Raw genomic sequence first — 14169 nt, 5'->3', positions numbered from 1 at the left:
AAACTGAAAGGTACAGAGGAAACGAGTAGGATACAATTAATAATGAAAGTTATTTTTGTTAACTTTTCTAATGCATTCAAGATTTAAATTCAACCTATATCAATATCTTGATTGGAAAAAAGGAGAAGAAAATTATCTTGATGTAATCCCTCCGCATATGAAGTTTATACAACACTTAGGAAGTGGAAAGCAGTCTCACTGATTGATTGCTTAAGTAAAATAAACACACAGCTACTTAACTCTTAGCTAGCTATCTCCCCCTGCACAACTGAAAGGCTTTCCCATCACCAACTCAGCTTTACAAATGCTCTGTTGAGCCTGCAGTTGATGAGCATTTTAAAGCAGCATTAGCTGTGCTGCTGCTGAAAGAAGCCAGCCTGCTCCCCTCAGCCTCCAGCACTCCCTGCTCCTTCCTCTGCCACTTCCCACCCATCCTGTGCCCCAACACAAGAGTCACCACTGTGCAAGCACAGAGAGCAGCAGCACCAATTCAGAGTACACAAGAAATGTGGGCTGATTTCTTCCAAAAGTGCCACCTTTTGCTACTTTATTGTGCTCTGAGCTGCACTTGGATGAATTCTGAGAGCTGAACAAGGTCCCAAGGCAGCAGAGGGAGCCCTGGCAGCTGCTCAGGACTCAGCACAGCCACCACGAGTCTGCTTTGTTTTATCCAGCCTGGTGAAACTGTGACCCTCAAACCTACCCAAAAAACTCCACTGATCCCAGAGCTATGAGTTTATTAACAAAAGACGTTTCCCTCAAGGGGGAGCTGTTATCTAACAGACTGAATGCAAAGCTGGACACTCACAGCTCAGTTCAGACTGCAGGGATATCATTGTCACACTCAGCTTAAAACACCAGTACCAGAGCAGTCCATGAAAAGGGCCCTTCTCTCCCTTGTGTTCCAGGTACCCCATGTGTACCATGGGACAGTGAACACTCACCCACCTGTGAAACTCATGGCAATGCTGCCAAACTGCTGGAAGGGCACAGCATGTGTTCTCAGCACAGATGAATATCTGTTATTAGCAAAGTGGAAATAAGAATAACTGCCTAAGGTGGATGCTGCAGGCAGAGCTGCCCTGCACAGGGGCACAGGAGACAGCACAGGCTCTCAGGTCCCACTGCAGGCTCCTCCAGCAAGGGGGAACATGACCCTTGAGAGCCAGATCTTCCAGCAGGGAGGCTCAAGGGAAGAGGGACGTGCAGGCACTGCAGGGTCAGCTGGAGAGCCCTGCTCTCATGCCTGCACTCAATCTGCACTCTGAGCACCTCACTTTGCTGTTCTGCAACTGGACTGTGCTTGGTGCTTTCCTGAAGGTGTTTGATTGGCTTGGAAGCAACATCTGGCTGTCAGTTGTGAAGGAGAGGGATGAAGGTCCCTGCCTATCTGACAGTGATATCAAACACAGCCCATGTGTGCCTGCCCACTCTGCCTGGATAGCACACAGACTATATACATCCCAGCCACCTCTGAGAAAAGTTCTCCAGCACGAACAACTGGTAGGGAGTGCTACAGATGGAGATTTCTAAGGCAAGTGATTGTCACCAAGGCAACAAGGGCTGATGGGAAACTGTGAGAGATTAAATAAAGGCAGGTGAGAAGCTCTAAGAAGGCAGCCAAGACATGAAGAGAGAAAAAAGGCCAAATTAGGCCATTAGAAATTATCATGGAAATAACAATGAATACAAGGTACTAACACAGTGAGAGGTATGCTTGTGATGGAGAAGTCCTGGGCTAGACACTAAGACAAAGAAGATCAAAGATATCCTATTTTTCTCCCAACAGCATCTATATACACATGCAAATATAGACATAGACATACTGAGCTGGGCAGCAGGCAGCCCTCCCTGCACCTTGAATATACAAGGGAGAAAGTTGGTAAATGGACTTAAGGCACAGTAGGGTAACATCTACCCATCTATGTCTCTCTGCTCCCACATACACCATCCTACCTACCACCCCAAACCATCTCCAGTTCAACTACCTTTTAAAAAATCCACATTTTTAGGGTGTATTTGCATACAGGATTCTGTGAACTCCTCCTTTGTCTGAGTACACAAAAGTGTCAGCTGTACAAAAACCTCCAGCATGCAAACTGGATGCCATCAGAGACAGGAAACTCAAATCTTTCACAGATCTACCAAAGAGGATCAGAATGACTTCCCTGTCCTGGTTTCTACAAGCACATGCAGCAACAAGTGCTTTGGTTCTGAAAGATAACCACCTTAAACAGGGGTACAATATTTGGCTATGATAAAGGTAAAAAAACACCATGAAAGTGAGTATCAATGTTGAAATACACTCTTTATGCAAATCTTACTTATACTAAACATTTTTTCCTAGATTAGAAACAAAAACCAAAAAATCCAAAACAAAAAAAAACCCTAAAAAACAAACACAAAACCCCCACTAACCAACGCAAAAAAAAAAAAAAAACCCCAAAAAAAAAAACTCCACCAAAAAACTCAAAACCACAGAAATTTAAAAAAATCTTAGAGTCCCAGGTTTGGAAGAGACATTTTACAGCAAGAGGGGCTTCTTCCAACACAAGATTCTTTTTTTCCTTGCTTCCTGCATCCCCCTCTTCATTTGCCACAGAAGTGTGACTGCAGAAAGCCTGAAAAAAACAAACATGCACTTTTTCACAATTACATCTTTTCCCAAAATTGAAAAAATGTTTCTGTTAGGAATAATGCCTTCATGGCAAATATATAACCAAGGTGTTACTCAAGACAGGGAAGCTACCAGAAGACATTTTAGCTCAGCTTTAGAAGCGTGTTTACTTATCACTAACACAGAAATTACAAAGATCCCCTATTCTTACCTTTCCCATACAACTACAACTAGTAACATGACCCAAAAAAAAAGTTAATGAAAAAAAGCTTCAGGATGAATTAAATTAACATTTGGATCACAACATCTGGATTGTTGTTTAACAACGGAAGAAAATAATAAATAAAAAAGGAAAAAAATTTAAGAAATGTAACTAGCCCTGTACAGCAAATGTTTTCTTCTGTCCACTCTGAAGTCTCTTTCATGTGCTAATGGTGGCATTTTTTTAAACTCTTCCCCTTTGACTTACTCGGACCTTTAAGGACCTCACACATCTAATGGTTCCTCACATTCACCAAGAACAATCAAGAGAGGTCTGGGGGTTGACATGCAGTATGATTAATGGACAATGTTGATTTAATTTCCTATAACAGGAGTTTTCTCTAAGCTTTCTCCAAGGAGCAGTTTCTTTGCAATCCAGGACTTAAGTATTTTACTAATGAAGTCCAATAAATAGCAAATTAAATAATGCTGTCTCCCAGAGACAAATCCTCTCATTCCAGGAAAAAAAAGGAGGGGACAAAAAACCACCCACCATATTTAAAGTTCTGTTTAAATCTAAAAGGGATTGTACAGCAGGAATGTACATAGCAGTTCAGATTTCTGCGGTTCTTTTATTTGGTTTATTTTGTTGTTTTGTTTAAGAAACTTTATCACTTATCTGGCCATTCCTGCCATCATTATCTGCTTGCAAATTTTTAGCTTTAAACGGGGGTTATACATTTAACTTATTTTCCAGTTTCAAGAAATCAAGTCTTTATTTAGTGGTCACTTTTACTTTACAGCTATCAAAATGTACTCATTACATCTTCATTGTAATACCTAAAAACATTTTGCTGGTTCTTAATTTAAAGTTATTTACTACTTTCTTATTGTAAGGAGTGATCAATATGTCCTTTCATTAAGCAAATTTTAACCTTCAGCTCCAGCAAATGAACAATGCAACACTATTTGCATGCATCCTAACTGTTACTCAATCAACATGACACAATCTCCCAGCTGAATTCCCACACAGGTTTAGCTCTAAACGCTGGAATTCCTACCCCAGGACCACAGAGCAGCAGAGAGCATTTCCTGCAAGATTCTAATCACTTTCCCACCGTGGAAAAGTTTACCTTTAAATACCCTGAGGAGAACACCTTTTGTTTCACTGCAGGCTGGCAAGTTATTTTGCCAGAGTGCAAAAATCTTCTCCTCCTACTTTGAAGCACCCTTGATTCCAGTTCTTTGAGTTGTTACACAATTAATCTGATCCCCTGGGAAAAATGTGTCCAATTCAGTTATGGGTTGATAAAGAGGCAAAAGTCTCAAAAATAGGCAAAAGCCCTCCATGCTGCTGGAGTGGGCCCGTGGAACAGGATTGCTCCTGTTGCCTCAGCAAAGCCCTTATCTTTACATTATTACCTTTAACATTGCTACAAGGCATTGTCCCAGGCAGTGACACTTCCCACTCCTGACAGCTCACAGGATCTCTCTAGTGCAGGGCTTAACTTGTCTTAGCACTCCTCATTTTGATTTTTAAGTACAGTACACTCAATGTTTACTCTGCACTGAGGATCTACTCCCCTGCCATGTGCTTCCCCTTCAAAGAGCCACTAACTTGGGAAGTTGCCAAGGCATGTTCAGATGAGGGTATCATGACTATTTTCCCACATAACAGAGTTCAAACTGGACCACAGCATGTTCCAGAAGGTTTCATAAAAATATGTTAGACATAAAAATCCTTCCAAAACACAAACTACCTGTTCATGAAAGCTTTTAAATAAGAGAGAAAGAATGCATCTTTCTGACGCAAGATTAAGTGCTTATCATTCTGACAAATTAATACATTTCCACGAGTTTTAGAGTTTTTACTCAACATTCCATGAGTCTGTTGTTGAGTAAAAGAAAGCCCAGGGATTCCTCTTCATAAGGGTCTGTCATAAATAGCATTTTAATCAACACCAAAACAAGTTATGCTGCTAATGCAGATGTTACAAATGTCAGTATTCCAGTGCAGTTGATTACTGACTAAATTGGTAACCTAGATGTTGGTGATGTAATTTAAAATTGGCAAAGATATTAAAAATTAATTAAAGCTTTCCACTAGAAATGAACTGTATGAAAATAATATTTACTTTCAAAAAAAAGAAAATATGGGCAGAAGTAACTGTGATGTGGTTTAGAAAAACACATAAATCCAATTTCTTTAATAGAGGTAAATTTAAATTCTGACAGAAAACAGAGGACAAAGCAATCTTTTTAAGAACAGAAATTAAAGTGAAAATATGCAATAATGATACAAATCTGCAATATTGCACAGCGCAAAACAAATAATGGCAGAACTGCCCAGGAAGGAAGGCATTACAGTTTTTTACAGATGTGTCACTTGAAGTGCACAGAAGGTATGCAGCATTAGCAGCTGACAGTTAACTGGCTACTCCCCAGCAAAGCTGCTCAGAACAAGCTGATATTATCTGGGATTCCCACTCAGTGCTTAAATAAAGCTTTGCCCAAGACACAGTGGATGCAATGGAAGCCAGGCTGACAAGCTCCAACAAAGGGCCACAGACTTCAACATCAGCTTCAGTTTTGCCCAGTAAGAATTCAATTTACAACCCTGATGAATCAATTTTTCACCTAAGCAGAGCAGTGCAGTATTTTCCCTCCATAAGGAAGGCATGAAGCCAGTGGGTGAGTCTGGAACCCCTGTCTGCTCACCCTGTGTCAGTGTGTCTGCCCTGTGCAGCCTCCTGCTACTCCCCCAGTACAGCACAGCTGCACACAGACCAACAATACATGAGCAGAAATGCCACACAGGACAGAGATTTGATGCCTTCCCTGCCTCTGCCACTCAGCCTGGTATTCCACAAGCATGGATGGTAAATCTGAGGCTAAAGGGAGCTCTCAGCTACAAACAGGCCTGGAGAAATTACTAGCACTGCCATACACTGGAAACAAAACACGATGCAGCAGTTTCTAAATCACAACAAAACACAAAACCCAGTTTGATCTCTGTGTGCATTTACAGCCTGTAAAATGCAATATGGTTCTTATATAAAAGAGGTAAAAGCTTATCAAAGAAGCATTTGCTTTGATATCTTACAGGTAAAAAAGTCACAGGGTAATAAAGCTCCCTCCATTCTCTCTTCTAATCTATAATCTAACTTTCAAAATTTGAAAGGAAAAAAGAACAGGAAAAAATGATATGCAGATATGTCATGTCTGCATTTGGAAGACAGACTCATTTAGAGTGGTGACAGGTCTGTCTTTCATGACTGGAGCCAGGAATGTGTGTCTCTTTTTTATTGAGGTGCCACAGAAGCACTCTCATAGCAGGACTGGGCAAGAGCTTGGCTTTGTTAACTACAAATATACATTATCTGCCATGGCTGGGGAAGAGAAAGGGGTCACAGTTAGCTGATTTTAAACATGCCCAGTTTACTTCCAGGGCTTTTGGTTTTATTCCTGTGCAATTTGACCAATTCCTCCTCCCCTCTCAGCAAATCCCTTATGTTTTAGCTGATAAGTAGTAGTAGCAAGGCTGTTACACACAATCAGGAGAATTGACAGATAAGAGGTTTAGTTTAAGGATGTAATCAGCAGGAGTAAACACTAGACTGACCCAGCTGTAAACAGTGGAAATAAATGATAATATTTGTCCTGCTCACCTACTGAGCTATTACACACTTTCCACTATGTAACAATGTAAATATCATGACCACAGTATATACAGCAGGCAGTGCAATCATCTGGCTTTCCAAGCAGGAAAACTGAGCTTTTAGTTGATATTTTTTAAGAACTAAAGCAATTTCTGATTCTTTTTTTAACAGAGCTGTCTTTTTGTTCAAGTCAGCATTCCACTAACTGTGGATGTCTGATCTGATGTAAAATACCTCAAGCAGAAAAAAAGTACATCTGTTATACTAAGTTATATTTTCTTTAATGCCATTTGAGAACAGTTAACAATGAAAAAAAAAATATTTCTCAAGAATAACCCATGTTTCTTTCACATCACTTCATGAAACTGTAGGAATGCCTGGCTCCTTGAATTTGTATGGGAATTCCAAACTAAATTTCCACAGTAACTTATAAACAAAAAGCAATATCAACTCCCATATACACAATTTTCAGTATTCCAGAGCTGTTAAATACAAGCATGTGAGGCTACATTTTGACACCAACAAAACATGAGATAAAACTGAAATTACAGCCCCAGCTTTCAGAAATGACTCCATTAACACATGAAATGCACTTAGTGTTCTTTCTCAGTACTTCAGCATTTGCTGTTCTTAAGAAAGATAGCATCAACACTGTCAGAGATGCCATTAAGTTTTTAAAACTTACATTTTTCCAGCACATTAATTTGCAATATGGTGCAAATGAAACTGCTGTGTGCTATCTCACCACCCTATCAGCTGCTTTATGAAACTTTAAAGCACTTTAACAGGATCATTACAAGAGAAGCTTGGGTGATGTGCAGCAGGCAGCTTAACTGGAGGAATTCTTTGCACTGACTCTTCTTACACATCCTTATTCAATTTCTATGGACTGTTGAATGACCTTGTCATCTTTGCTGCCCTGGACTAAAGCTTAGCTGCAGTCATGGCTGTAACACAATATAAATAGATCCCAGGGAAATTAAACAACTGAAGGCCGAGTCTCTGGGGGAATCCTAAGTGTAGAAGGTAGCTGGCTAATTCTTCAGCAGAAGCTCCCTTTCCAAAGGGGAGTGCCATGCAGGGTCACAAAATATGCCTTTGTGTCATTCAGGCTTTGGCAAATTCTTCACTTGGAAATATTGTCCAGGTCAAGGAACACTGGGAAATGCACTTTGCTTTATTTCTCCTCTCTGTAACTGGGAAGAGGCAGAACATAGAAGAGCTTTCTGACAGGAAAGCTTTTCTGATTAAGACCAAACTTTTTGGAGTACATCACACACATGACTCTGACAGAATCTAATTTTTTTTCCAAAAGTACTCAGTTGGGGCACAAAAAAATGCCAGTGGGTAATGTAAAACCATAAGGTTCCCCAACAAACTCTTCCACCAGCAAAACTCACTTCAGCTTCTGAACACACATCCTGAACCATTACCTGGTACCAGCAGACTTATCAAGCCTCACAATGAAAGACTTTCTGTGAAGGAAAAATCTCTAAACCAGGAGGAAGAAATGGAGGAATTAAAAATAGAGGCAAAAATGCATGGTATGCAGCCAAGGGTCTGCTCCTGTAGCACATTCAAGTAATAATGGAATTTTACACTGGACTAGGAAATGGCCTGCTATTGAAAAACAAATGCAAAGACCTTTAACACAAACAAATGTCTGTGAAAATGTGGATATTTATTTTGAGAATAAATGATCAAATCATTTAATTCTATTTACATGGTGACTATCATGTAAATAATCCAGTTTAAAAATACAGAGAAGTAACTGGGTAGACCTACACTGAAGAAAGAGAGGTCACATCTCAGAACACAAGGTGGGAACCAACAAGAGACTAAAAATATGCAGCATAATATTCATATTGCTACATTCCATGTTTAATCATTGTCAATTATTTCACACTAACATGGCTGATCCTGCTTTATCTATCATAATTATACTTCCATCAAGAGTCCTCCTGTAGACATTTGCAATCATTTATAGTAGTTATATCAAAGCTACCCACAACCAAGCAATCAGCAGTGCTTGTAATAACAATGCTAATGTTCTCTCTAGTTAGAGACAATCATGAACTCTCATTTTGTGATGCACTCTAATTGCCACAGGGTAAGTGGAATGTCCTCTTTAATACACGTATCTTGCACAACTGGCATTTGTACCAACATCTGCAGAAAGTTCCATGGACAGATGTACTGACATGCTCTAAATGTCACTAGAAGTCTATCTGCAGTTTATTAACTATGCAGAAGAACAGGGCATGTAGGGCAGCTGCAGTCATGACAAAGACATGAAGAGGGAGTGTTTGGAAGCCGTATAAATTCAGTGGCAACAGATAATGCATGAGAAACTGCTCCTTCTTTACTGGGAAGCCCCTAGGACTGTGAGCATATTCTTTCAAATTAGGAATAACCCTTCCTTTTGACCATATTATCCAACATGTGTTACACCAAAAGTCTTAACACACACACCTCTCCCCTTCAAGTTTCACACTTGCAGTATTCTAACTCCTGTAGCTCATAATGAAGACATGTATTTTAAAGACTCTGTCAATAAATCAGGAGTTTAGTGTCCTCAGGAGAGGCAAATGGGTGACAGAACATCAGTGCTCAAAACCTCTGTCCAGTTCATGAAAAATCAGTTTATCATAGTCATAAACCCCAGTGTGGTGGCTTGCCTTGTCACACCTCAATTTGTACCAGGTAGGACCACTTCCTAATAACTAATAGTTTTAATTTTTAAATGAATAAATAAAGAAATGTACTGGTCCAAATGACTTAGATTATTCACGAGAAATAAAAAGATGAACAAATCACCTTCTTAATGTGTGGATGTGGCTACAGTCTCTGTGGATTTATGTACTGCATATAATTCTACCTGCTATAATCACCAGGTGTGCAGCTGCCAGGGGCAGAAGATTGGCTGTGTACTGCTTTCTAAGAAATAATTTGGCATGCACAAGTATTTCAAGGAGGCAGTTTGGCAAAGGCACTATCACTATGAGAAGTCTCTGTGAGCTTTCCAAGCTACAGTGTAAGTAATCATCTTAGCAGTGGAAAATCATGACCTAATCAATTTTCCTGAGCTGAGTCTTTTGTAGCTGTAGTGACGAATGCCTTTTACTATAAATGCTATAAAAAAAAAAAAAAAAGAAAGAAGCCAGCAAAGAAACTTAGGAAAGTTCATATCTGATATATACTTCAAGTAACCCAATTCATCCCATTAAAAAAACCCCCAAAAACTACTCTTCAGTGAAACCAGTCTGCACCAGCACAAATTATGTAGATAGGAAAAATATAAATTACAGCAATCAGAGTATATGGAATGTATCATGTTTTGGTCACCATATTTAGATACTGAGAATTATGATAAAGAATAAACACTCAACACATCACATGCATCATGACTGAATGGTTAACTCAAGCACATGAATTCTTCCTTCTTGCAACTCAGTCAATTGTGACCATGTAAAAGTTATAATTTCCAAACTCACTTTTTTTCCATTTTCTCATTTGTCTACATGCTTAATATAAAGAAAATCTAACAAAAACAACACAGATAATATACATTTTAATATAATTCTGTAAAATAGTATTTTCATGTAAAGACTATTAGTGGGATGAGAAAATCCATATCATGTAGATCACCTTGTTAATAAGTTTGCACATGTTTGAAATTACAGCTTTTTATTGCATAATAAGAAAAAGATTTATGCACTTCTGTCCCAGGACACACAGACACCACATCCTTTCTGTGCTCTCAGAGGTGCTCTTTTGTCTCTCAACTCTGTTAAACAGTCGGCCACTGCCAGATGCTCTGGCTGGAAATGGTCACAGATGGTCAGTTGTCCAGTTAACAGACCAGAATACTCCTCTCAAATCTCCCCTAAAATTGTATCTCAACTGTATGCAGCAGATGAGAATATTTGAGCATGGTCAGGAAGGCATTTGACCTAGTTAAGACTGCAGGTCAACTTTGATAACTGAGTCAAGATTAATTCTCCACAATACCACCAAGTAAACTATCTCAACACATTTCAAACAGCAAGTGTCAAGTCCTATTTTACTTTTGCTGATTATGTGATAGATTGCATCTTTTGATGAAAGAAACTCTCAGTTTTGCATGTAAACAAAGTACCTTCTACCTTGGGATGATCCCAACACATCTGTGATAATACACATTGCAAGAGCTACAGGAGGAAAGGGAGTCAGGTGATCAGTGGAAGGACTCCAGTGGTACGCAGCAAGGTCTGTGCTCAGTCCTGCAAATATTTACCAGTACTCCTAAAAAATATTAACAGGATTATAACAAGCACAAGAGCTACTTGCTTCTATGTTGAACAAGCAGTGCTTGTCATGTAGTACACCTGTGACAAAGGCTGCAAGTAATACAGAAATAGGCTAAAAATAGCAGAAAAAAAGCTTTAGTGTTTTGTATTAATTGTTCACTGTTCCTAGATCAGGCATAAACACCAAAAATATTAAAAACCTGCATATTAAAGTGCATATTAAAAAGACATATCATTTACTTGCAGTATTTACTAACTAAGTTCTGTATCTTGCGATAAGTAGTTGGGTGTCCTTCCAGCTTATGATTTACAAGATCTGGTTATCTAAGTGCTGTGCAACACATACTTTGTGAGAGGATTATTCCCTCAGCAGCCTAACTCAAGATTGCAAAGCTTATTGCTGGGCAAACAGGTGGCCAAACCTAACTCTGCTGCCTTACAGGTCTACTGATTTAAGCTCTCTAAGGTGTCACTATCTTCCAAAACAGTTGGGAAGAATTTTGTACACTCACCCAAACCACTGACAGTATATTCCAGGTCACTGGCATCCAGCAGGATGGGTCCATTCTCCTGCTGCCCCTCCTCCTTGTAGTAGAGTTTGTAGCCCTGCACAGCAGCGGGGTCCTCGGCATCCTGCTGCCACTGCACAGCAATGGTCGTGCAGTTCATGGGCTCCAAACGCAGCTCGGGAGACTTCGGGGCTGGGGTTACAGAAATACAGACAGAAAATAGTCTTGTGGTCCAGAAAAAGCATTTTTCATGCAAAAATCTGGATGTCTATCAGTCCAAACTTCACTTCAGACTTTGATTCTCTCTCATCTGTGTAGTCATGTAATTATTTCTTTCTTATGATATCTGACTCCCTATAACCTAAATCTAATAACATAATTTAGAATACAACAGAATAGAAAAAGCTTTTAATTCTGCATCTTAATAAATAAGTAAATAAATTTATGAGGTAGTTCTTTTTAAGCAAAAATGAAAACATTCCAAAGATAATTACAAAGTTCCTTCCTGCTTTAAAGCGAGCCAAAGCAAATATGATTAACAACACCATCACACTTCATCAAGTGTTAATAATTCACTATAGCAGTCAAAACTCAATTAAATCCAAAGCAGAAGGATGTGAACTACAGCTAAAGAATAAAGTTAAAAATTCAAATCTGCATAGTTTTCAAGCTATTTTGTGAAGATGAATGTTCTTCTGCACGACATTACTAAATGATAATAAAAGTCAAAGCTCAATTATAACAAATTAGACTTCATGTATCAAGTCAATTTGCATATTCAAAAGATGCATGCAGTACAAACACACATGAAACAACTGAGATCCTTTATTAGAACATTACAACGCTAATGTGCAGCGTTCCAGTTTGTAGAAATGTATTTTACACTGAACAAAATAGCACAGGAAACTCTAGTTCATGTTTGTGAGCTGCTCAGATGCTTTAGTTTCTAGCCTCGTTCTATACAATTTGAATTAAGAAAATTTAGAAATCCAACAAGCCCAAAGCCCGTGCTGCTGAGTGCCCAGCCTGCCGAGCCTTACCTCTGACGCTGGTGGCTTTGGGGGTGCGGTGCGAGGTCCACAGGGACGCCTCTCCCCAGCCCACCCTGGTGGCCGCAGTGATGCGCACCAGGTAGAGGCTGTCGGGCCTCAGCCCCTCCAGCAGGTGCTCGTCAGCGGTGCCCGGCAGCTCCAGCACCTGCACCTTGCTCTCGGTGCTCAGCCTGAAGGACACACGGTACAGCACCACCTGCCCCCTCCGGTACTTGGCAGGGATTGGCAGCCAAGAGATGAGAATGTCTGTAGGGCTCCTGCTCGTCAAACTGATCTCAGGTGCTCTCAAGGGAACTAAAAAGGCAAAGACAAAGCTTTTGAGCTCAGGGAAAAGACAGAAAATTCTTGTCTGATACATTAGACTACAATGAGATGCCAGGAATGTAAAACTAAATAATCCAGCAAGTTCTGTAGAGTCTTAATGATAATTGGACACTTCTCACCTGCTGCATGCAGAACAGCTTAAGCTAACTTTTTTCTGTAAGGCCATTTCTTCTCTTATTGCTGCCAGCAGTACTCAAAGGCAATCAGCACCTGACTGGTGTGACACACTGCCTGTCAGGGTTTGATGCAGCAGCTCCAACCCAGGGCCCAGACAACAACCTGCAGCCGAATACTTGGTGCATGTTTTCTTCCCCTTACCATGTAATGAGGGTCCTGATAAAGTGACCTGCAGACAGCTAGAAATGGCAGTGTTCCATGCTGCCAAAGCTTAACCCTGTCAGAACTTATTAATCAGATCTAATGATCTACACTAAGCAGTGTGTTGTTGCCATGATGTTCAGATTAATTAAATCATTGCACAGAAATAGTCAGGGGGGTCTTTTACAAAATTCTGATTCTACTACAAAAGGCACACAGACACAAAAAAACCAAAACAGCAGGTTAATTTTTTTTAAAAAATCTTTTAAAAAATTGACAGTAGCCTAAATCCTAGGCTAATGTCAAATTCTCATCATGAAAGGAGTTCTCAAAGATCTAGAATAGTTATTGACATGATTTAATGAAATGCCTTTCAGCACAGAAAGAGACTGTGTAACACACAGTGCTGCTCTGCCAGAATGTTATTTTATTCTCATTCCTTTTGTGAGCTGCTGCCTTGCACTGTGGTATCCAGAAGTCTCACTGGTACCAAGAGAAATTCAAGACCCTCAAGAAACTGCTACCACTGGACTGCACAGTTTGACTCAGTGCAGATAAGAACATTCACCAAAATAACTTCTTACCATCTTCAAGGGTGTGCTGAGTGACATGATCTGACATCTGACTGGCTCCCAAAGGCATGTAAGCCACAATATAGAAGGTGTAGTTGCTGGCTGGCTCCAAGTCATCAATGATGTAATGGGTTGTATCATTTCCAATCACCACTTGGTACTCTTCATTATTTAAGCCTGGTATAAAACAAGGGTTAGACAAACAAAAATTGCTGAAAATCCCCATACATCACAGTATCTTGCCTTTAAGATCTCATGAAGTTAATTTCATGTTCTTCCCCAGCCTGCCTCTATTTTTAAAACCCTGTTCAGCAAAAGCTCTTTTATGCACAGGAGTAACTGTGTCTTGCTGCAGTATAGGTTGTGGTGCTTCAGGATTTTCCTCAATAAGGGATGCTGAATGCAACTCTAAACCCTATTTAGCATTAGTCACAACAAACTGTGCTCACTGTACAGTAACACAACAGACAAGCTCTAATAGCCTTATCATTCATACCCAGCTTCTAAATCTATTTGTTTAGAGTCAGGGTTTTTTTTTCAAAACCTATTTACAGAGCCTTTCTATAGCAGACTGTGAGGAATGTGAGGGCTCCACTCCATCAAAAACAAAACAAACACCCTCCTGCCC

General features: G+C 39.9%; 1 protein-coding gene across 1 annotated transcript in view; it reads right to left on the bottom strand.

Moving 5' to 3' along the window:
* Nucleotides 1–14169, bottom strand: part of PRTG (protogenin) — a 73370-nt gene that overhangs the window by 23323 nt on the left and 35878 nt on the right. The window contains exons 9-11 of the mRNA XM_058811085.1: nucleotides 13554–13718; nucleotides 12316–12621; nucleotides 11279–11467 (exon numbers count right to left, since the gene is read on the bottom strand). Of these exons, the coding sequence (XP_058667068.1) occupies nucleotides 11279–11467; nucleotides 12316–12621; nucleotides 13554–13718 (660 nt within the window). The remainder of the gene's footprint in view (nucleotides 1–11278; nucleotides 11468–12315; nucleotides 12622–13553; nucleotides 13719–14169) is intronic.

This window comes from Ammospiza caudacuta, chromosome 10 (assembly GCF_027887145.1).
Source record: "Ammospiza caudacuta isolate bAmmCau1 chromosome 10, bAmmCau1.pri, whole genome shotgun sequence".
Lineage (NCBI taxonomy): Eukaryota > Metazoa > Chordata > Aves > Passeriformes > Passerellidae > Ammospiza > Ammospiza caudacuta.
This window is presented reverse-complemented; position numbering and strand designations above follow the sequence as displayed.